Source organism: Zonotrichia leucophrys, chromosome 1 (genome assembly GCF_028769735.1).
Source record: "Zonotrichia leucophrys gambelii isolate GWCS_2022_RI chromosome 1, RI_Zleu_2.0, whole genome shotgun sequence".
Classification (NCBI taxonomy): Eukaryota; Metazoa; Chordata; class Aves; order Passeriformes; family Passerellidae; genus Zonotrichia; species Zonotrichia leucophrys.
Genome location: NC_088169.1, coordinates 72,391,683 through 72,416,977, shown reverse-complemented (window position 1 = coordinate 72,416,977; position 25,295 = coordinate 72,391,683). Strand labels below are relative to the sequence as shown.

Below are 25,295 nucleotides of genomic sequence, written 5' to 3'. Positions count from 1 at the left end.
GAAAAACATGCTATCGATTTGTGTTGCCAAAAGTCATCCCTTGACCTTCAAATTTTGAGTAATTAACCTGTTCTGGGTTTGTTTGGGTTTTATTTATCCTCAATTTTTTAGTTTCTTAGGATGCTTACTTTCTATTATTAGTTTTAAATTGCACATCTTGATAGCATTTACCAAAATAAATGCTATAAAATAAGGCAATTAAACACCATTTGTTCCTCCAAATTATCTTAATTTTTGATCATTTACAAAACAAATGACTACTACAGTAAAAGCATTGTAAATTTCTTCATAGCATAATAGCATTATACAGCTGTGGGTAAAATCACAACTTCTTGTCCATATTCTCACTGAGAAATCATGGGTTTTTTTACCTGAAAAATCAATCACTTGATCACACATAAGAAATACAACTGCAAAACCTTTCCAAACAGGAGTAAAATTGTATTTTTCTCTTTTAGATTTTATTTCTAAAGGACTCTCAAAAAAAATCTGCAGAGTAGATTGCAGTAGCAGAGGCTACTGAAGAGCACAGACACAGCATAATTATTTTCACACCAATTCTGAAAGGTTTCACTTATTGTTTTCTTATACAGTATATAAATTCTTAGAGTGCTTGAAACTATTTCCAGAAGTCTGTTGATCTTTTTTCAGCATAGTGCAGCAACTACTCACAGAGGGAGAAGAATTCTGCCCTCAAGAAATGGACTCCTCCATGTAATATTTATTTGTATTTAATATTTATATCTGCTCACCACTCACTATAATAATGGCTGATTCAAAGATAATGAGACCTATTATGCACAAGTGAAGCCTCTACTAAAGACAGAAGTAATCTGTTCTGAACAGCCTTTCTGGCAGAAAGACTACATCAGTCTTGAAAAAAAAAAGAGAGAAAGAAAGAAAAAAAAGTTGTTTTTGCATCTTCCAGTCGCTTGAGAGAGATCAGGGCTTGTGGAAGCTCTGTGCCACAGCTGCTGAGTGTTGGGTGCTGGCTCATTCAGCCCTAGACGAAGCTCTACAAGTATTTTGTGGTATCTGCTCTCCAGCAGAAGTGTGTAAGATGGTCTGTTCAGAAAGTCTAAATCATACAGCTCTTGCATGTGCCATCAGAGCTACTCTGCCTTTATTCCCAATAGTTTTGAACTGTCATTAATTTTACTTAGACATCTTTAATCACGACAGATTTAGAGTCAGGGAAATTCCTTACTTGCTGGGGATTTTGGGAACTTTGGTAGCCTTATTCTTGGTGGGAGGTCTCAGATTAATGGGCATGGGTTATTATGTGTCTGGAAATCCCCCTCACCAAGTCTCAAGTGAATGTCTTGGAAGTGCAGAGTTCATGGAAGTCTCTTACTGTCCTCACAGAGATGCAGATAACATGGCTCTGAGAAATGATTCTGCTCTCTGGCAGGGGCTGATTAAAGGGTGGCAACTAACATCTGTGAACATGCCATTTCTACCTCGTCTTCTTCACCCTGGAGTTGCAGGGCAAAGCAACAAAACTCTCTTGGCCCTAATACTGAAACGTCTCTTGTACTGTGAGTGTTTACCACTGAAATGTGGACAAAGCAGAATTACACCGGCTTCAACACAAAGAAATAGGGAGGAGAGAGAACAAGAGTATCTCTGTGAAGGGAGAGACTTTTACTGGAAATTAGGGAAATGTGCACTGAAATGGAAAGGCTACAGAGGACAAGATAAACTCCCTCGTTAAAAACATGACATCGCATTCAAGGTCTCCTTTTCCAAACATCCATTTTTGTCAGCAGAGAACACTGGGAAATTCTGCACCTCGCACTCCTGAAGTGCCTGATCCATACTGGTTTGAACAGCCTATATCCCACCATATAATGCAGGCACTGAGGGCTGGGTTTGGAGTTTCTGCTTGTCACTCATTTCCCCTTTCTGAATGACCTGCTTGACACACCAAGTGCCTGTTCATCCAGGAACATGGGAGAATTGAGATATACACAATTCAAAGAATGATGGACATTTTGCAGACCAAAAGGGAAGTTCTTACCTCAAAGACTCCACAGTCTAGATCAGCAGTCAGACTCTACAGTCAGACATCACAGACATACAAAGATGTCTAACCAGTAGATAATGGTGGGAAATGGGGAACACAAGAGGTGACAAAGCCAGAGAAAATCAGCAATGAAATTTCTTTTCCCACTGTGCACTGCCTACAGACACTGCCTCCTGCTTACTGCTTATTCACTATTCTTTTCCACTGCATTTTCCTTATTTCCTGATGTTACTGTCAAATATAGTGTGGAAATCACTACAGACTAGTTCAGATATATTTTGCTAGGATGTCAACTGGGACAAGAAAAATGACAGATTTGCCACACAATTTACTGGTTTATTAGCTATCTAGAAACTTTCTATGATGCATACAGAACTAAAGTATAGAGATTAACACATACACACTTACTTCCACATTCTTACATTCCAAAAATTTTATTTTTAAACCTAATCTATACAGTTTTGCTTGAAAATAGTCTCCTCTGTAAATATTATGAAAACAGTCATGAGAGAAAACTCATCCTCTGACTAACTTGCATCTTATGGGACTTCTTTGAATTTAATGATTCTTGTGAGTTGACAGAGTGATTTATATGGGTGTCCTTTTACGACTCTATATTATTTTATCAATACAGCCCAAAAAGGAAATGCAAAGTAACAATCTATCTAACTAGAATAATTTTCATTTAACTTGATTGCCTCTACAGAAATCAAATTATTTTTAATGATTTATAGAATGTTTTCACCTCTACATTTGATCACTCTCTGTTGTTTATACTGGCTGATTCAATTAGAATTACCTGAAATGGGTAATATTGATATTACCCATAATGATATTAAATACGTAACACATGGCACATCTCCCCAAAAGAGCAGTGTAAGAATCTCCTTATTTGCTTAACTCACAGTACTTTTTAAAAGAAAGTACTGCTAATGTGGCATTTTGGTGCAGAGGTACGACAAGCTGAACATGTTCACTAGTGTTCATGAAGTTGTTTTGCTTGTAACATACTGTTTTGCAGCTGAATAATACAGCCAAAACAGACTTATTTTGGTAATCAGGGAACTGCTAGTCTGATAACAATTCACTATGATTGCGCCTGGTTTAGTAAGTTAAAAATACAGGCTTTACTAGAATTTGATTTCTTTTTAATCAGCAAAATAATTAACACCAACAGAATAAATTCTTCAAAATTAAAAGATCTTGTGCAGCAACAAATGGGTGTAGGGCTGTGCTGCTTTTGGAGGGGGTAATTTCCTTCACAGTGGCTGGTGTGGGGCTGTGGTTTGGATTTGTGCTGAGCAGAGGGCTGATAACACAGAGATGTTTTTGTTGCTGCTGAGCAGGGCTCACACAGAGCCAGGGCCTTTTCTGCTTTAGTAGTGGCATGCTGGGGAGGGGCTGGGGGTGCTTGGGAAGCTGGGAGGGGACACAGCCAGGACAGGTGACTCCAAGTGACAAAGGACATTCCAGACCATCTGACATCATGCTCACTGCGCAAAGTGGGGGAAAGGAGGAAGAGGGGGACATTTGCAGTGATGGCTTTTGTGTTCCCAAGTCGCCATTACACGTGGCGGGTCCCTGCTCTGCTGGGGATGGCTGAACCAGTGCCTGCCCATGGGAAGCTGTTGTGCTTTGCTTTGTGCTTTTCCCTGCTCAAGGGAATTCATTGTTGTGCTTTGCTTATGGCTTTGGCTTTGCCTATTAAAATGTCTTTGTCTCAGTCCATTCTCTTACCCTTCCGATTCTCTCCCTGATCCAGCTGGTGGGGGAAAGAACAAGCAGCTGCCTGGGGCTTGGCTGTTGGCTGGGGTTACACCACACCAAAGGTATCTGCAGGTTCATTTAGGGGCTTCTGGGAACACTGTCTTGGAAAATTACCTAATTTGAAGTATTATCTTCAAATAGTACTACTAAGTCTAGAAGTATTTTTGCAACATTTTAGAATAAAGTATGACTCATGAATTGTAATCTTGCTAAGAGACAATTCACTGAAATAAAGGTGATAAGTGCAAAACACGTGAACAGCTATTCTATTATTAATTCAGAGTTTAAGGCTATGAAATTCACCTAAATAAATTTTTGCTAATTTCTCTATCAACAGGTCCATCTTTAAAAATTTTAGATTTTAAGGTTCTCTAGAGATGTGAGTTCATGATCAACTTTAACATCACTCTAGTGACTGAAAATATTTTGAATTGTAGTAGCCATGTCACCTCCTTATAAAATTGTCTCTCCACTTACCTCCAATATGAATTAAAGATCTGAAATAAATTGAGGGATTCTATTAAAAATTATGATTGTTAATTCTGCATTCAACTTCTGACAAGAAGTACTTAGTTAGTCTCCTGTTAAATACTTAAAAGTAGAAAAAGCTATATAATTAAAGTTGAAAAAAGCTATATAATTAAAGCCTATTCTTCTTCCTAACTTCAGAGCAAGATTTTCTTAGTTTTTAAAGTATCTACCTTTCTCGCCATAGTTTAGATATAATATGGGAAAAAACCTGCTGTTTCTTTTCAAAGTGTGAATTGATAAAAATCTTTCTGCAACAGCAAGCAAAATTAATAAAGACCAAAAGAGGATGGGGAATTAAAGAAATTATTCAACATATTAAGAAAACAAAAGACTCCTCCAGATGATTATTTAAATTAGCTCATAAGATTAAGGGATATACACTAATTCCTACCTTTCCAGTAGCAGATATTTACTTACAATTCTAAGGTAACATTTATACAAGTGGATTCAATTATGATAAGTACTTCTATCAAAATACCTCAGTATGTGCTCCTTTCATATAAAACATTTTATTAAGCATGTGATGATAGACTGGACTGAAAAATAGTCTTGATGATTTTAATGAATCTTCATTGAGCAAATATAACCCATGGATCTATTTAAAATTAAAACCTATGTATATACACCTACCTTAAAGAATTCTTTCTTTTCAACTTGTTCATTGCCATCTGCATCCAACATTTTAAAGGCAATCTGAAGTCCAGTCTGGGGTTCTGCAACAAATTGCAAAAGAACTTTATTGAAAATACCACACACTTACACTAGAACTCAAATACCAAATGTAAAATGAGCATTGACACTGGTTCAGTTCTCCATTGTTATGTACACACACGGTATTTCCAGTAAACCATACACACCTCTTCCAGTACAAGCAAACTGTTTAAACACTTTTTTACTATCATTTCAAGGGATAATTAATACAATGGCAAATTAAGAAATGCCAGCACTGCCTAAGTACAAGCCATGAATGTCCATCTGAACCCAACAAAAACACTGTATCTCTGACTGGCCAGGTCGTAAGATGTTTCCAAAAAATGTCTCTAAAATCCCACGTCACTTATGCAGTCTGGCTTTGCCTTTTTTATAAGAGCTCCTTTTCAGGTGAGAAGAGTGGAAAACTTCTGGCCGTTTTTGACAAAAGCATGTTTTGTGTGACTCCCATCAAGATGATTTTTTTTAGGAATTCTACACAATTTTACCCTGCATTTCCAACCCCGAGTGGATGTTTATTTTCAACACAAAAATGTAATGAGTTCTGAATCTTGAGGATTCTATAAAAGCATGGTGTGTTTCGAGCTCCTCCCCACAATTTCCTGATCTTAATTTGCTTACAGGAGGTGGCCTTGAGCATTGGCAAGCCCACACAGGAGCAGCATGCTGCTGAATTGTAGCTACAGTTCACTGTGGTAGCAACCTCTTGTCCCAGTAATCTCTGGAGGAGGTGAATTAATGCCACAATCCAGTCATGTCAGGCATGGACTTATTGTCTCTGGAATATACTGATGCTTCCAAGAACAATGCTGGACTCATGAGGGCAGCAAAGTCGTATCTCTAAAAAACTCCAATGCCTTCAGAATTTGGCTTCTTGAAATATATTCTTCTAGTTGCATTCTGTAAAGTTTTAAATCTTGCTTTTTTAAAAGAGACTTTTTCTGCAAAGGGAACAAGTTAAAGAGATATCCCATTCCTTTCACGTCATGACAAGATGGTTAAAGAAAGTATTATTTTTATATTTTAGAAATAACTACATCTTCAGCAGTCAACTAATATTCTGTGTGAAGCAATCTTGTGATGCAGGGGTATTTTATAAATACCACTGCAATCTGCACAGCAGTGCTTGCCCCAGCAATTAGGTTGATTTAATAGTCAAAACTGGCTTCCTTTCCATGGAAATGCCACATGCTAAATTTGTGTTACTAGTACAAAAGCAAGAAAAGGCTATCCAATAATATATTTAGAGAATAAAAGTAATTGATGTATTTAACAGCAATTCATACCATCTGTGTTCCAATTTTCAGATAAGAGAGCTGTTAGTGAAAATATAGACCTAAAGCTGCTTATACTGTTTAGAGATGACATACTTATCTGATATGATGTAACCCCAAAGGTATGTGTTTGTAAAATAAGCATAGTTCAAAGACTACCACAGATATATTTGTATTTAATTAGAATCAGGCAAAATTCCAAAATCTGAACAGAAGTGCTTCATCCTGGCTCTGAGTGCAGGTTAGACCTAGGTGCTTCCTCTCCTAATATTCCTGCATTGACCAAGCTGTCAACTTGTGTGACTGGGTAATTGAAACAAAGCTCTAAGTAAAGGTGACAACTTCAGTTCCTGGGCAGTCCTTACCAGGCAGGGCTCCATTAACTATTGGTAGAAATGAAATTTAATACAGCACTGGAGGAAAAAAGATAGTGAAAACACAAAGCACATAGAAAAGAGAAAAGAAGGTCATGGGGGAAAAAATAAAACCTTTGTCTGTCACAAAATTACATTTTCCAGTTCAGTGTTTTTACAGACTCTGATTTTGTATGACAGGCAGCATGGTCTTGTCAGCAGCATGGAACCAGGAGTCTGATGACTCTTTTTCCATTTCCCTATTGCTCAGTTGGTGCCTTGGAAGTAATTTAAATATTGATGCCTGCTTTAAGAAATCTCACATTAAATCTCACTAGTGAGAGAGACAGGTTGTGTAACTCAGGGCTGACTGGCAGGAGATACTTGTTATCTTTTTATCTTGCATTAAAAGGTGCCTATGTTTTTGCAGTTTAATACATTCCCATATAAATTCTGTGAAAAACAATGTTACTTCATTTTCTGGAGAAGTGGAACAACTTTCTCTGATACTGCTTCAATTTTCTAATTGTTTCAGCCAATAATTGAGCATGAATTCACTTTCAGCCACCATAAATTTCTAAAGAAATAGAATCTTTGGCACCTATTCCTGCAACTTTAAGGTACTCTTCTGAAGTAATAATTTGGCCGTTGTGGTTGTCCTTTTTTAATATAAATTCATATTTTTTGAGTTGCAATAAATATTTTAAAATTGGTATCCTACCTGGGCTAAACTCCTGTATCTGATTTTAAAAGCCACCTGAACACATGGTATAACTCATTCTCAAGGAGTGTCTAGCACGGGACAGTCATCACTGCTGAAGCAGTGTATTTGTATGTTAAAGCTTAATGCATATCTATATATATATATAATTTAATACTGTGTACTAGCTGAAGTTGCCAAAGAGATTATCCACCTTTCATGCTGTCCAACAGGAATTAATGCAGTTCTGCTGAGGAATGAGGTGAGCTGCAGAAGAGCCACTTGAACTGTGCAAAGGTGCATAATAGTGACAGGCTGGACATACTCTCTCCACTCTGTGGAGACCAACATTACTTGTTCATACTACACCATGAGAGGGTGGATTTCCAGAGCAAGGAAAATTTGTCAATTTATGTAAGGCCAAGCCATGGACCTTGCAGCCATGGAAGTGATGAGGGTCACACGAGAGTGATGCCTCTACAGTTGGTCAGAAAAGAAGTGACTGCTTCCTTTTCTCCTTTCCCCATGCACCGATACAATAAATCTATTACGCCGGGCTTTGTCACTTGCTGAAAATGTTTGACTTATATAAGTCAGTCAAACAAGACTGCATGTGGACTATTCTGTGGACTATTCCATGGACATGCATATGGACTTCACTACTGCTCTCGGGGTCTTGCCATGTAATGCTCATTGACACATCTCAAATCTTGATATTTTTAAGCATCACCTACACAGCAGAACAAAACAGGGGCTGGCAAGTATGGCACAGAGTAAGTGCCAGACAATCCCAGGTCACTTCCATGCACAAAATCAAAAAATGCCTGTTGCTTGTAGATAAAGCAAGTAAGAAACAAAAGTTGTTTTAAAAAAAAGTGCCCGAGAGAAAAAGGAAGGAAGCAAAGGAGGGGGGCTGAAATACATGTACAATACTTGGAGGAAATAAAGCCAAAAGGAACAGAGGATAAAGAAAAGGGACTTTAAAGTCAGACAAAACGACACTGAAGAATTCTGCTGTTTATGTATTGCATCCGTTGCAAATCTGAACACAATAAAAACAGGCAACAACCTCTGAGACACTACAGCAGTTTTTCACACCCCTGCATGAGCTATATTGCAAATGCCTCATTGTCCAAAATGACTAAAACTACTATACAGAAGGAAAATTATTCATCTTCCCATCCAGTTCTTCTTCCCCTTATTATGTCCTTCTGAAATCAAAGTCTCCCCCTTCTCAAAGGATTTCAAAAGACTTTTCTGATCCCATAGTGCAGGAAGTGCCATGATTTTTGAAGTATTGCTATGGGCCAGTGATGACAATGATGTCCATTTATATTAATGCATTGTCATCCTATATACAACAGTTTTTTTTGTTTTACTATAATGTAGAAATTTAGGAGCTAAAAAATATCAAAGAAAAATTCCTAGCAAACTGTTAGTAGCTGAGTACTTGTACCTATATATTTTAAATATATAATACTTACTCGTAAGAATTGTCAGCAAAAACAGATACTCTGCATAAGAAATCAACCCTGGAAAAAAAGTTTAAAAATTATTTGTGGAAAACCCCAAAAACTTACAGCAAAATTTGAGAGATTAAATCTTAAAAATATAAAAAATGTAGTTTGACATTTTATTAAATACCTGTATTAAAGTAAGCCACGTTACTACTTAATAAAATTTTCACTTTTGTTTTTAGTACTCTGAAGTAAAATTCCCTAACCCCAGACTCATCAATGTTCATGTCTAACCAAGAAAGTAAGGTTTATTTGGAATTAACAAAAGGCCTACACTAAATCTTTGGATTCTCACTGAAAACATTCAATGTTTATATAAAAGGCAAATAAATTAAATGTGCTTTGTCACATTTAGTACCTGGGAGGAGAACTACTCTAACATTACCCTGAAGGATCAAAGTCCTCCATCCTTTGGCAGGCTTGCAAAAGGCAGAGAATAGCTTCCCTCTAATTCTCAAGGGAACATGGCAACACACAAAGCTGCCAAGCTGCTAGATTGTGCTGATAGTACTGCTGGGCCCTGTGCCAAGAGGAGGCTTCTTATTTTTTTTTTTAAATAGGAACATGTCCTTTCTACAAGGTGAAAGTATTTTCCCCTCTTTTGAAGGAAAATTCCAGTGTTTTCTTTTGAAATACCGCCTTAAGTGAAAAGCCTGAACAAACACAAAGATGTGATAGCGTCAAAATAGAGTGTGCAAGCTAAAGATAGAGAGTGCAGAATGAGGGTGGCTAAACAAGAGAATCTGAACCATCTGCCCTGCAATAATGTTTGGGGAAAAAATGTAAAGGGCTTTTTTATAAATCACTTTTCAAAATAACTGAGCTACTTTTAACTTGTGAGCTAAACATTGTATAATGCTGAAGCTGCTTAAAATAATGAAGTTCAAACATGCCTATCTGTGCAAAGATAAACTATTTTTGTAATTTATATTTAGTTAATTGATAGATAAGGAACCCACTTAAGCTTCAGTGATAAACAATTAGCTTCTGATAAACTACTATGCAGAAGCAACAGCATTTGTATTTGACCTCAGATAGTGACTTAACACTTCTAAGTACCAGAGCTCAGAAATATTAAATTGCCAAATGCAAGAGTCTGAAAATATGAGAACAAGTCTTAGCTAAAGGGAGGTCTAATTCTGATCCTGTTGCCAACACACTCTGGTTCCATATCTCAGCTTTCCTCTCCATCAAAAAAGGACTATTTTTTACCCTATTATCCTACATGAATGGTGTAAATCAGCACAGTACTACAATCATACAATACATAGTGGAAATAAAAAAGATTTTGATCTCAAAGACATAGTCTTGCTTATAAGTTTTAGCATTTCTGTCATTGCAAGAATGCAAATTGCTATCTTAATTGCTGTAAAACTTGGGAGTTGTATTCTTAAATGAAGCATCTAGGTTTTCTACAGGTTTGAAATCAAATAAACAGAGAAAGCACTCCTGTCCCAATTTTTTTAGCTTATATGCCTAAGACAAGATTAAAAAAGGAAAAAAGGGTAGAAAGAAATAGGTGGCGAAAAGAATCAAGCAAATAATGTGATAAGTAGTGATCAAGATTCCTAATTTTGCTTTGTGTGTGACACAGCAAAAGAATGTTTAAAGGAAGAATTTTAAGGAAGACAAGGAGGTAACTTCTCAGGTCTGTACAGAAAACACCTCCCAGTCACAGACTGCAGTGGTCTCAGCACAAAGACCCCAGACTGAAAATGTAACCACCAAGCAATGAAGGATGGCATTACTGGGCAGGGAGAAGTGGGACTCTGCCCCTCAGTCTTGAGATTTTCTGCACGGGAGAGTCTAAGGAAAACCTGGAAGCTGAAGACAAGTGATTTATGCTAGGTAAAACAGAACAAGGAGAGCCCAGTGTGGGGATGAAAAATAAGAGATGAGACACTCAAAGAAGTTGTGGGAAAAAAGGTGTTTACCAAAACTTTTCAAAGGATATTAACATGGTAGATTATGGTTGTAAAAGTCTGAGAAAAAATAAAGTTGTAATAATTGAGATACAAAATACAGAGCCCCTGGAGAGTTTTAGCTTTATAGCTAAACAGGGATCATTATACCTTATAAAATTTTGCAGAAAGAATCTGCAAAATTTTTACGGAGATGGCAAAATGTGAAGAAAAAATCAGTTTGAAGACGACACCCTGCTGATTGGCTCAGGGGAAAAGCATCTGAATTGAAGAGGCTGGAAAGTAAAGCTTTGCAAGAAATGGCAGGAGTTTTCATCAACTTACTCTAATCTAACTGAAAAGTTGCTATAGTGAAATTGGTAAAAATGTAAATATAATAAAAAGATGTAGAAATATTCTGGATTATTTTTTAAAACCTGACTTAATGCTCTAAAGAAAATTCATAGTCTGCCTGATATTTTCTGGAAGACTGATTGAACTGAAATAATTTATCATAAGATTTTTTTGATTTTTTTAATTTGTGGACTAATTTCCATTAAAAAACTTACTTTAATTTTATTGTCCTGCATGCAGTGAGTGGGCAACTTACCTCATTCATAAAGTAAATGAAATGTTTTGGTAATTTTCTTTTTTATTCTACAGTAATCATTACAAAGGTACTCAAATGAAAAGATGTAAAGCAGCAAATTTTAAAAACCCAAAATAACCCACTGAAAATTAAATTCATATCCAAGCAAAATTTAAAAGAGAAAAGCTTCACACACTGTTGAATGACTCAGCATACTTGCAGCCAAGAATGTGAAGTTTGCATTGGCAAAATACTGCCATTTTCTAAAGCTAAAGGAACCTTCCCTAACCCTCCCTAGAAACATCTGTCCTCAAACTTACTAACAAATGCTGACAGTACAATATCCTTATTGCTGAATAAATCATAAGTATACCTACAAAATATGACACAGATTTTAAAACTGCCCACTAGAAGGCAGAATCCCCTAGCACTACATTTTACAAACTAGACTGATGGCAGTTTTCTGTCTCCTTGACATTTAAATAACAATTTGAAGGTAGTTAAAATAACCTAAGCTAAACAGGGGTTGATTAATTGGACAGGGGTAGATTAATTATTCTGGTACTTGTAAAAGCATAAATATTTTTATTTTTAAACTGTGATAATAATGCATCTCAAAGCAAAAGCATCGAAGTCACTAAACAGGCATCATGACCAAAAATTGTAAAAACTCTTGAGTGATGTGGGGACATGTGGATGACTGCACTGAATATTTTTGCATCATCTCAAACTCCTACCTGGCCTTTGAATGACTGAGACTCAAACACACAGTGCTAAGCTAGGGCAGATCTTTGCCAGAATGCAGGAGACACCAACTCTGAGTGCATCACTGAGCCCACTTTGTGCCAAGCACTCAGCTGGGAGAGGTGCAATAAGAAGAGGCTGCATTGATTTGCTGTTTTCAGTTTCTCTTTGTGGATTCCTGGTTTTCCCAGGCAGCATGCTCTGAGGATTTGCAGTGTCCATCACTAGAAAAAGAAAAGCTCTAAAAAGCAGGTAAAGAGAGAGAATATCCAAAAATTCAAGACTGAGAATACTTTAAGCTAAATCCTAGGAAAGCATGTGATGATTGGAAAAGGCAGGGAATGACTTTACAAAATCCAGCCTCTCCTGGGATAGGAAAAAATTGTAATTTGTTCAGAGATGTTTCAGGGCTTCTGCAGTATGCTTTCAGGGGCAGACTGACAAGCAAGGCACCCAGCTGGAGACCTTTGGAGGTCTGCACAAGGATGCAAGAAATGAACGGCAGGCAAAGAGGCTGTGAGACTGAAGGGTAGGGGAAATGCTGCAGGCTGAGCCTGAGGGCTGCTCTCTTGGCACGAGCTTCCAGCCCTGTCTGAGGATCTGCTGTGCATGGAGAGAGCATGGCTCACGCTGGCCAAGGAACTGCAGTGCAACAGCAGCTTTATTTTCCAGCAGGATAAGAGATTCAGGCTGAACTGTATGATACAGAAATTTTGTGAATAGGCGCTGTCGGTCTTTTTCTCATTAGTTTGGGAATTTTGGTCTTTTGTTACTGTGAAATGGTTAATTGCTCATCTATTTGGTTTTCTTGATCCTCTTGTTTGTTTTCTCTCTTCAATTAATTTATGTTAATGAGATGTTTATTTGGTGTTCTTTAATCCCCTGTTCTTACACTAACAATATCCCCACTCTTAGTTTTCTCTTTATGTAGTTCAATATAAAGTGGAAATGCTGGGTGAAAAGAAAACAAAGCACATCAACACTGTGAAGGGTCACAGAGCTCCCAAAGAGGGAGAAATAAGCTCAACTGCTCTTGGAATCAGGGGTACCAACTTAATGTAACTAGGTACAAGTTCTATTTTTATTCGTAGTTTCCATGCATTTAAGTTATATAGAGGAACAGTCAGGTAATTAACAAAAAGTCTTAAAAGTCCATTTTTTATTCAAGTCATCCCTTTAACCCTTTCCTCTTCCAGGGAGGCTTTTCAGTTTCTTTCATGTCTCCTCCTGCACCTAAGAAGGCTTTCAACTCCCAGCCTCTTTACTCTCTCTTGTATAACTGAGAGATTTGCCAAGGAGGCAGCTACTGGCTAGATGAGAATGAAATAAAATCCACGAAAACCTCTTTAAAAATACATTCAACACATACCATATAATGAGATAAAAAGCAAGATTTATTTTTCATTATCAAAAGTGCTCATTACCTTTATCACCAAGCTCTCTAAAAAAGGTTGGTCCTGGTTTAGCTTTGGCAACATACAGCAGTGCAGCATCTACCTCCTTTAAAGACACAAACAAGAAAATATAAAGCCAGTTTTGAAAGAGAGTTAATCACTTCAGTAACAGAAAGAATGCAAGTTCTTTTGAAGAAAGAAAGGAACATTTTGCTTACCTTTTTTGTCAGTTTCTTGGCTGAGGCTTTGCCTATAATAAAAAAAAAATCGTCATCATTCAATAACAAACTGACTTTGAACTTTGATCAGGTTCTGTGGCATTTCTTCAGATTTTTATGGGAAAATACTAAGTAATATGAAACAGAATATTTCGCAACAGACAGTTTGTTTCTAATTCCCATAATGATCATGAAAGGACAAGATTTAAAAATAATATGAGCAGTCTGTTCAAATGTTATCTCAGCCTAGATTAAAGCACAGCCCACTTTCATATTGATGACCAACTTACTAGTATGACTTCGCATACTGTGAGCTACAAATGTCACACAGATTCCAAAGCAAGACTACACAGCAAGAAACAGCTGTAGTATTTACAGAGGGATTTCCATGCACACATGAGAGTCCTTGAAGTGAAGGCTGAGTATGTGAAAGCTAAGAAATACTCAAAAAAATTAAAATGTTGATGCTTCTATTGAGCAGAAGTAAATTGAACAATTCTGCTTTCTGAAAGAGCATCAGACAAAAATCATGCAAACTGCTAAGTGTTTCTTAGCAGGTTCAAGTGTACACACTCAAACAGGGGAGCCACAGGCAGTATAAGTTATGCTCCTGTGCAAATCACACGTTTGAGGAGCTGCAATGTATCTGCAGGTACGTATATAGCTGCAATGTATCAAGAGTGGAACATTCCAGCTGGTTCGGCAGGGATCACAGAAACTCTATGGTCAGGGACCAGCAGGAGCTGTGCCATGTCCCTTCTAGTCTATCTCTTCAGCACCTCTCATACAATTCTCCAAACCCTGCTGTCCTTCACTCTTACCTCTCTCAGCCCATCAGGCTCTTCCTTCATTACCATTTCCTCTGGATTCCAGCCAGCCATTCCCTCCTATCTACTCACACTGAGTAAGCACAAACTGAGCCACTTGGATGTGCTCTGTGGACTGGTGCCCCTGCGTGCAGCAGCCTGCTTTGCTCCACACTGTCTCCAAGGCTACTTTGCTGCTTCATAAGGAATTTTGCATCCAAAGGGTCACCAGTGCAGCACCACTATCTGGAAATGGGCATGATGGAGGCAGCCTGGTGGGCAGCTGTCAACAAACATCTACCAAGCATTTTCACAGGCCCATAATTTGGCCAGATGGAGGTGCTTTGTCAGTAAAATAGTGAATTTCCACAGCGCTGGCAAATGGCACTCCCAGCTGCAAGGGGTCTCCACTGGCAACTTTTGGCTTGGAATATCTCAACCAGCAAAAGCTCGTTTTTCAGCACAGGCAAACCAGTACCCTGGCCTCTGCTCCCTCAATTAGCAGTAACAGTTTTGCCGATAAATTCCTCTCCTCACATCCCCTCCCCCAAATCAGCCTAAGGCAGACACCTGGCACATAACATTTCAACACAAATGTTTAAGTTTGACAAAAGTTATAAGCAACTAAAATTAGGGTTTTAATACTGGAGTGTTGAGTGACCCCAGCAACAGGTGCTGCCAGTACCACCTGTTACTGTGGATGAATACATTTTTGTGCAATGCCTATACATACATTTACACCCATAGACACCCACATCTATAAAGCTCCATAGGTAGAGCTTACCTTTTAAGTAAAACAACGCATGAAATCCTCTACTTTGCTTCATTTGAGACAAAAGAAGTCAGACAACATACTGGGAAAAGCAGCAACAATAGCTACATCCAGTAAGGCTGAGTCCTGAGCAGTGTGATGTAACACCACAGTTACATCTAACACTGCTGCAAAGCATTTTCGTGAATGGCTGTTAAGCAAATGAAGTGATTTAGATCTCAGCTTTGAAATGTCACTGCTTCTGTACAGCACATTTCAATGTGAAACTGAACTGAAACTGTTTTTTTGGCCATGTCAGACCCACCTAGAGAGCAGCCTTATGGAAAGGAATGAATCAGGCAGTAGGTCTGCAAAAAAGAGCATCTGAAAGAAAGGGAAAACCACCCTGCAATGTTTTTCACTCTACATGCTCCTTGTACTTGATGTCTGCACTAAAGCCAGCCATATACCCTTATCTGGTTAACAGCAGCCCCATTCCTTTGATTCTCCTGGTGATCCCAAGAACGTGGCATCTGGATCAGCACCTGCTACCACAGCAGTGTACTGCAGAGCAGCCTTTTGTCAGCATCCAGGAGGATGATGAAGAGAGACAAGCTGAACTTTGTGAGCTGGAACAGCAAAGGCATGGATACGTGATGCAAGGTAAGGAGAAAGCACTGGGAGCTACAGCTGAGACAATAGCCAGCCAAGTTTGTGAGGCTGTACACTTGCTCGAGTGTTTTTGTGTTTCTCTTCTTTGTGTTGCATTCAGCACAGCAATGCTGAAACTCTTCAGCTACACAGTTTTGGGGAACAACATATCCTCACTGAGAATTATCAGATCCTGATAAAAATTAGGGAAGGGAAGCCTGTTGTAGATGTACAGACTCTTCACCAGCATTTACAACTGCAACTGCCTAGAGCTCACAGAAATTCAACATCCGCCCTCCTGCATCCAGCCACAGCCACCCTCCAGAGGACATTTAAGATGCTGACATGTTGTCTGACCTCTTTCAGAGGTGAAAAGACAGTAACAGCAATGACACAGAGACGCTCATGCTACCCTCACATGGGGGAAAGGACTGGTAGAGTAAAAGAAGTCTTTGCTGAGTGGCAGAAGAGGGAGAGAAGAGTCACAAACACCCCAGGATGTGGTGAGAGGCAGCACCAGCTGGGTCAGAATTGGTCCTTGCAGCAACTGGACGAGAGGCAGCTGCTACGGTAAGACAGGAAAAAAGGAGGCAGGAGGGAAAGGGACAGATTTCCTGAGAGAGAAACAAAGAGATTTCTACTTTTCAAAGCAGTAAACACAGTAAAATAATAAGTATGGACTCTTTTAATGGTGCTCTTCTCACATGGGCAGATGTCAGCAAGCATATGTACTGGAGGGTAGGAATCTTTTGGAAAAAACACCCTGACACTAGGGACAGTAGTGTTATATTTCATACTGGGATTTGTGTAAGATATTAGAATACAATCTTACAATAATATAATAAATTGAACTGTAGAATGAGTTTCCTCCAATAATTATTTTAATGTTTTCTAAGAATTGCATCCAGTTATATTTCATTGGTACTGTCACCATATAAAATAATGTGTGAAGACTCAAATCTCTGTTTTCACCAGGAAACATACATCTTGAATGCTAATTTAGCTCTTGGTGCTTATTTTCTCAATTTAATTACTTCTTAACAGTGAGAACCCTTTAAATACCAAAAAGGAAAGCTCTATTAATATAAAATGTACAGCCCTCTGAGGAATCAGGTCTTTTAAGACCTTGTCTAAAACAATTAAGAGAATGTTAACTCTGCTCTGCAGAAGATGCACTACAAAGGTTTGAACAGTTTTCTTACCCAGCTTGTACACTGAAGAAAATAAGTGCCTCTTTCTTCCTATGAATTAAATATTGGTGCTATGATTCCTCACACATGACTACAAATACATCAGGATCTTAGTTTCTCTCTGAGGATTACAGGCAATAAATGTAATTATTAGGGAATATTTAATCTAAAAAGTAAAAGATCTGCATGATTCAATTTTCTTTAGTTTTATTATTTTACTTTGATAGATTCTTACTAATTGGAAAATTAATGACATAGTACAAAACTTGTTTGTAGCAGTTAGAGTCTTACTTTGATATGAAAGAAAAGAAACTTGGAATTTTTATTGTTTTGAACTTGATTAAATGAGAACTTTTTTTTCCCTACAGACCTGCCACAACTATGCTGGAATGCTGGTTTAAAGGACAGTGAGTATTTTCAAGGGTCTCTACATACTTTACAGATGCAATCATCTAATTTTCACCACCTACAACATATCCATGAAAAAATGAGGTACAGAGGCTCTTTTCATGGACAAAAAGGCATTTTAACTTTTTCAGTTGTGTGAATACTGAGTCTGCTTATAAACACACAAGTTCTGTGCTGTTAGCCAAGAAAGTTACTTGACAACTGTAATTAAGAAAACACTGCCAAGAGCAGCTTCATCAGTCTTCATTTGCCCTCGGCAAACCTGGGTATTTTGTCACTTACATTTCTTACAACAGAAGTGTTTCCATCATTTTTGGGTTTTTTTCACTAAGATGTAGAACGGATCTGACATCAGTGTCAGGATTACTGTTAGGAAAGGGCTGAACTGAACAAGGCTGGACTTGCACACACAGTAACACTCTTTTACACCTGTAGAGTTAAGGACCGGCTTAGATCTGACAAAAGATGTTTAGATTCAAAGAATGAGCAAAATCATGAATATCAACAACTCTAACAACAATAATCAAAGGACAAAGTAAAAGTAGTTACTACTACTTGCAAGAAAACATGATTTTACATGTCTGCAACATTGCCTTATTTTTGTAATATGGAAATTTAATTTAAATTTTGAATCAATCTTTCTCCGCAGCCTGAAATTCAAATGTGAACAGTATAAAATAGGTATCCTTTCCTAGAAGAACAAACTCCTGTCCTCTTCATCAGTAAAGTCACTAAGATGGTTTGACCCGAATCTCTTTTTAGCTCTATTTCAAACAGACAAAATTACAAAAAAAAAAGAAAAATTGACCTTCCAGCTTTTTAATTTTGGATGGCATTCATTGCTATCTTTGCTGAATATTGACCTTGCAAGTTCAAGGTCATACTGAGGTGCTATAAAACCATTTGTTTTTTTATGAAAAATTAGGATGAGAATAGCATTAAGTATATTCACAATTGAAACAAACTCTCATTCTCCAAAATGACGAGTGAAACAAACCTTTTAAATGCGATGGGTTTTCAGCATAGTCCTAATTTGAGGATCAGGGCATTTTAAAAACCACACCTACTGTATGCAGCTCATGCTGTGGCCTTTACAGCAGAGCCCACCCTGCAGCCTTGCCTGCCATGGGAACGAGGATTTGCATTTTTTCCTTTTAAATGGCTGCCAGCTTTCACGCAAGATGAACTCTGAGAATCCTGCACCAGAGAGCTGGGTTAGATAAGAGCTGTGTATGTTGATTTCCTTGGGGAGATGATGTTAAAATTTCTGTTTAAATTAGCCTGAAATAGAAGATCTTTGACATTCAATAGCTTGTATTTCATTCTCAGCTCTCTTAGATAATTTTAATGATACTGGACAAGTATGTTATATTAACAAAGTGTGCCTTTTTAACCTACCTTATTTTTGTTCTCATTCTTTAAAGCTCTTCTGTACATTTATAAAGTACTTACTGCTAATGAAATCAATAAAGGAGAAAAATTCAAGCTAGTAATTATTTCTTTACGGCCTCCTTTTGAAATACTGGTGATATTGGAGATAAATGAAAGATAGCAAAAAAAATTAGGCTTTTTGAGAGCATGACAAACCAAGTGGTCAGATTGCTATGCTAGCTCCTGGCAAACCAATATCTGAATAATAAATGAGCATGCAATTTAAATGAATTAAGAATCTACTTCAGATAGAAAGCTTTTACTGAACTACTGCATTGCTCCATTGAAAGATAATTGATAAAAGTAATTTAAATCACATGAATTAGTAAATTGAACCACCTGAATTGAATTCAAGTATGCCCAGTGGAAAAGGCAATTTGCAGTAATAGAAGCTTCTGCTATGCTTTACAAAACAAGCTTTGCATCTGTCCTTCTTTACTTAAAGCAATTGTTCCTCTGAGGAAACAAGAAATACAGAGCGCTGGGATGGGGCCAGCACTGGCAAATCTCCATTTCAGAAGAGCACTTGCATCAGAGCAAGTCAATACCAGGAGGTTTCTCAGTGAGTCAGGCAGCCTGGGGTAAAAAGGGTGGGATGCTGATGCACTGAGGAAACATCAAAGGATGACACAGTCTTTTAGGAAACTGAAACAGACAAAAGAATTAAGATAAGCAAGTTTTCAAAACCTCTTAAAGAGACCATGGCACCAAGTCACCAGGAGTTCCAAAATAACCAAAGGCACCAGGGTAAAAGCAGATGCTGTGGTGCCTACTACAGTGCTGGCAAACAGCACAGTCCTCACTGGAACTGTAGCAGGAGTCTGTGGGAATGGCAAGGAGAGCAGGGGAACGTGTTCTCCTTAGATTTTATCCAGGGCAAATGACTACTCCCAGATCCACTCTCTTTCTAAGAACGTATCCGAGCTGCAGACAAGGAAAAGATGAGAATGTGTTCAAACTTCCAAGCTTACCACAAGACTTGTACTGCAAGGACATACAGGATACAGAAAGTCACCTCTCCCAAACAACTGGAGCACTCTCACAGGCCTGTAAGGGCAGCTCTGCAAAGGGAGCACGGGAAGCAAGCTAAGACTTCATGTGAAACACACAAGCAGCAAGAAGCCAAGCAGAGAGCACAACTGCAGCTGAGCATTTCCCCAGCAGGAGAGGCTGCCAGTCCTCTGGGCAGGCAGAGCTCAGCACTGGGGGGAGCATCTGGAAAAAAAAAAGTGTCATGTGAAATGCAAGTTCTCAAACTCCCAAATAAGCACCTCATGCTTGGTTCCTCTGGCTTCATTTAGATGTCTAAAAATTAGGTGCCTAAATCTGAGTTAGCGATCTCTGTGGTGCTTTGCTGTAACTATGATGGTGTGAGGACATACCCAGAAAAAGATTTATAATTAACTCTGAAATCTGCTGCTCCTATTTCAGATGTGAGGAAGAGCTCATATGCCCAAAAGCTTGTCTAATTTTTCCAACTTAGAGCAACTGGTCTAATAAAAGATATTATCTCTTTCTGCAAACTTCTCCTGACTAATGACCTTAGGCTGCCTTTACAGTCAAGGGAGAGAAACAGAGAAAGGACTATTTATTCCAGGTTGAGACAGGTGTCCAATGCAGGTCTTGCACTTACCAGTTTCCTTTTAATAAAGAAATGCTACAATTACTTCCTCTGACCTGACATTCAGCTTTTATATATGTGAGTTGGCCAAGGGAGTGCTTTTGCATGCAACCAGATAACTCACATTGTGATTGCTTTCTGTATTTGTTACATCTGTAATCTGCTTTTTCCAACCTCCTGTCTAGCAGCCTGATGTTAGCAGTGCTAAGGGCATGTATTCTGTTTTAATAAGAACTTAATCAGATGCAAGGACAAAGTTTACTACAGTTTAAGAGATGGAATGGCTGCACAATTGCAGCAATAAAGTCTTATAAAGGACAACTAAGATTATCTGGAAGGAGCTGTACCCATAATACATATTTCTGAGACCAGAAGGGTAGAGAACAATTTCTGCAACTTACAGAGAACACTATGCAGTTCAGACTTTTGGGATTGATGGCATTTCCAGACTCTGCACAAAACCATAGTCCTTCCCACAGAGAGCAGGCAAGTAGAACCACAATCCCCAAAAATTCCTGTTACAATGTTTAAGACTGTAGTCAGTGTTATCTAGCAAAGAGAAGAGTATAAACTAGACTATGCCTTCAAGAAGACTCAATTAAGGAACTTTGATCCAACTCTGAAATAAAGAAGGTTTAATTTGTGAATCATCACTCTCCTTAAGTCATCATCTCCTATTGTTAACAACACCTAGATTTTAAATACTACAGTGTCAGAGCACATTCTAGATTAGGATACTAACGTCAGACGAAGATAAACTATCATGACAGCCTCCTAGCACTAGAGACCTAGTTCTGTTTCTCTCCTAGGGAGCATTGGAAGTCATGATCCCTGGCCTAAGGGTTCTGCAATCTACTTTATGGCTAGAGAAGATTATGATAGAAGAACAAATAAAGAGAGGTAAGGACAACAACAGTGAAACGACACAGTTAAAAATCTGACTGCATACACAACTTGATCAAATTGCATCTTAATTATAAGCAGAAATTTGGATTCAGAATGAAAATGTGGGCAAATCATCCCAAAATGAAAATGAAGGAATAAAAGGTCAACATCCTAACAAAGCCAGAAACTGATTCTTATCTCACTATGCAAAACTTGATTTAAGCTTATGTGCTCAATATAAAGGCCCCATTACCACACTAGCAACTACTCCTTTTGTTTCATACAGCTACTTCCTTTACCTTATGTATTCTGAAGATCTTCTCTGTCATGACAAACTGTTACTTTTCACATGCATCTTACGAAGTGCAAACCCCCCCCTCCATAACCAGTTAAAGACTAAGCACAAGAATATTAAAGATTGCTTATTACAAATTGGGTTCTCTCGCTGGAAAACATAACTGAGGTGCCACATGGAGAATTCATCCATTGTGTGAGAATGTACCATTAGGATAAAGCTACCTTACTAACCCTGGAATAAGAAAAAAGAGGACATGTCAGAGAGGACCATCTTTTCCACTTTTTGCTCTGATGCAATTTATCCCCTAGGCACAAACAGCAAATAATTTCAAACTATGTCAAATTATATGAAGTAACTGTATGGTTTATTAGTCTTTGATATGTACTGAATACTCCAACATGAAAGAATTACAGATAACAATGCCAGAAATAACCACATGGGTCAACCACTTTGTCCTATTGCTCCCAATGGACTTTGGCTCATGCATTATCTCAGCTTAGGTGCACAAAAATACATGTTCACACATCTGAAAGATGGTATAAATACTAAAATTTGTTTGGAAAATGGCCTCAAGTTGCACAAGGGGAGGTTTAGACTGGAAACATTTTTTTACTGAAAGGGTTGTCAAGCATTGGAACAGGCTGGCCAGGGAAGTTGTGGAGGCACCATACCTGGAGGTACTTAAAAGACATGTGAATGTGTTCTTAGGGACATGGTTTAGTGGTGGACTACATAGGGTTAGGTTAATGGTTGGATCTGATGATTTTAAAAATCCTTTTAACGTTAATAATTCTATGATTCCATGATTTGGCTTCAAAACACAATGGAATCACTAAGGTTGGTAAAGACCTCTAGGATCATTGAGTCTGGCTGTTAATGCAGCACTGCCAGGTCTGCCAGTAAACTGTGTCCCCAAGTGCCACATCCACAAGTCTTCCGGTCGCTTTCAGGGATGGTGATTTTATTGCTTTTCTCGGCTGCCTGTTCCAATGTCTGACCACTCACTGGCTGAAGAATTTTTCCCTAAACCTTCCTTGGTGCAATTTGAGGCCTTTTCTTCTTGTCCTGTTACTTTTTACCTGGGATAAAAGGCTGACTCCCACCAGGCTGCACCCTCCTGTCAGGCAGCTGCAGAGAGTGCTGAGGTCCCCCTGAGCCTCCTTTTCTCCAGGCTGAGCACCCCCAGCTCCCTCAGCTGCCCCTCACAGCACTTGTGCTCCAGACCCTTCCCCAGCTCCGTTGCCCTTCCCTGGACACGCTCCAGCCCCTCAATGTCTCTCTGGCACTGAGGGGCCCAGAACTGAGCACAGGATTGGAGCTGTGGCCTCAGCAGTGCTGGGTACAGGGGGACGGTCACTGCCCTGCTCCTGCTGGCCACACCTGGCTGAGCCAGGCCAGGATGCCATCGGCCTTCTGGGCCACCTGGGCACACTCTGGATCATGTTCAGCTGCTGTTTGCCATCATCTCCAGGTCCTTTTCCACCGAGCAGCTTCCCAGACAGCCTCCTCCGAGCCTGCAGCACTGCCTAGGGCTGTTGTGACCCCAGTGCAGGACCCAACCTTGGCCTTGCTGAACATCATGCAATTGGCCCTGGCCCTGTGGACCGGCCTGTCCAGATCCCTCTGCAGAGCCTTCCTGCCCTCCAGCAAATCAATATTCCCACCCAACTTGGTGTCATCAGCAAACTGACTGAGAGTGCACTTGATCCCCTCAGCCAGATTATCAATAAAGATATTAAACAGGGCTGGCCCGAATACTGATCCCTGGGGAACACCACGCTGTGCCCAGCCCCCAGCTGGATGTAACTCCATTCAGCCCCACTCTCTGGGCTTGGCCATCCAGACAGTTTTTACCCAGTGAACAGTGCACCCACCCAAGCCATGAGCAGCCAGCTTCTCCAGGAGAATGCTGAGGGAAACAGTGTCAGAGGCTTTTCCAAAGTCTAGGCAGACAACACCCATAGCCTTTCCCTCACCCACTGGGCAGGTCAAAAATTGGTGAAATGAATTCACCTCCTTTGTTTGTGAAATAGTTAGCTTCTTAAACTTATTCATCCAAATACAAACTTTAGGATATTGTAGATATTGCTTACTCCTAGTGGAACAGAAAGAAAAAAAAATATCTAATTATTTACTAATGAAGTAATTTTAAATTTTAAAAGTAAAACTAGAAATATTAAGTGAAAAAGTTTTATTTATTAATGGCATCAGTATGAAAAATGTGCTGGTTACTGTAATTGTCTTCAGATAAAGGACATTCATTATGCTTGTGTCCGAGCAGTAAATAGCTGACATATCAGTGCATCTAGGCAATTTAAATTACTGCAGTGGGTAAGCAACCAGGAGCATTGACATTTCACATAAATTGCATGGGTTCTCAAGAGTGCTGTAAATATAAATAGTACTTAGGTCCAGTTTATGTAGAAGCTTACTTTTTTTTACTGGTTTTCCTGTTTCACCCTATCACATATCAAAATTATTTACACCATCATTAATACTTCCTCTTTTGTTATGTTTTGTATTTTTTTAAAAAGATTTATTTTTACAACAGCAACATGCAGTAAAAGGTCTTAGAAATATTGAAAAAAATACTCAAAGAGGTGACAGTTGATTAGAAAAGTATAATGGAATTTTCCTAGAAATATCAGTTTGGGAAACTGTCATTCATCATATTATAGCACTCCATAGTCAGACCTTTAGAAGAAAAAAAAAACAGAGAGAAAGAGGTGGCTGATGTTTTTCTATACTGCTATTGCAAAATCTGGAACTCTCAACAGCAGGATGTCTGATTCTATTGCTGCACTATTCTAATGATGGTGGTAATCATAATTCATTCTCCTAGTGCCTTGTCCTTCCATCAAATCTTTAGAAATTGAGGTCTTCAGGGCTGCCTTACAACCCCCACAGAGCAAACACATCCTTTTGAACATCTTATTGTTCTTATTTCCTTCCCACTGGTAACACTCTAGGAAATTTATATAGGCAGCACCTTTCTGGTGACTGTGAAAGATGGTCTCAGGAGTTTCTGAGAAGCTTGTGGGAAAACCCATGAAGTGGGGTTCCCCCATGTTTAAGGGAAATTCCCTCACTCACAGAATAGCTGAAGATGGAAGGGAGCTCTGGAGGTTATTGCAGTAACTACAATGTCCTTATCTTCTCACAATGACAAGAGGAAAAAGCTCAAAGCAAGGTCAGTCAGGATCTGTTGCCCAAGACCATGTTCAATTTGGTCTAGCATATGTCTGCAGACAGTTGTTTCTAGAAGGGTTATGAACAAAAGACATCTCTCTAATTTAATACAGTCACCTAACCAATCCTTCCAAAAAGAAAATATCCATTTATGTGCTTTTTGTAACACACACTAACATCAAAAACATGCAAGAGTTGGTAGGTTTCATAGGCAGATTTTGGGTTTTGCCCCCTTGCTTATACTAAGGGCAACAACATTCTCATGCAGTGAAAGTTGTAGCCTGGCTTCCATTCTCACTGACAACATACAATACAGTATTTTTGCCTTATTAGTTGAGGC

General features: G+C 38.7%; 1 protein-coding gene across 4 annotated transcripts in view; it reads right to left on the bottom strand.

The window, feature by feature from the left end:
* MICU2 (mitochondrial calcium uptake 2) overlaps positions 1-25,295 on the bottom strand; it is a 136,052-nt gene that overhangs the window by 27,054 nt on the left and 83,703 nt on the right. For all 4 annotated transcript variants that reach the window (XM_064717407.1, XM_064717426.1, XM_064717416.1 and 1 more), the window contains 4 exons: positions 13,726-13,757; positions 13,538-13,613; positions 8,847-8,894; positions 4,955-5,037 (listed from right to left, as the gene is read on the bottom strand). In XM_064717407.1, coding sequence (XP_064573477.1) covers positions 4,955-5,037; positions 8,847-8,894; positions 13,538-13,613; positions 13,726-13,757 — 239 coding nt within the window. The remainder of the gene's footprint in view (positions 1-4,954; positions 5,038-8,846; positions 8,895-13,537; positions 13,614-13,725; positions 13,758-25,295) is intronic.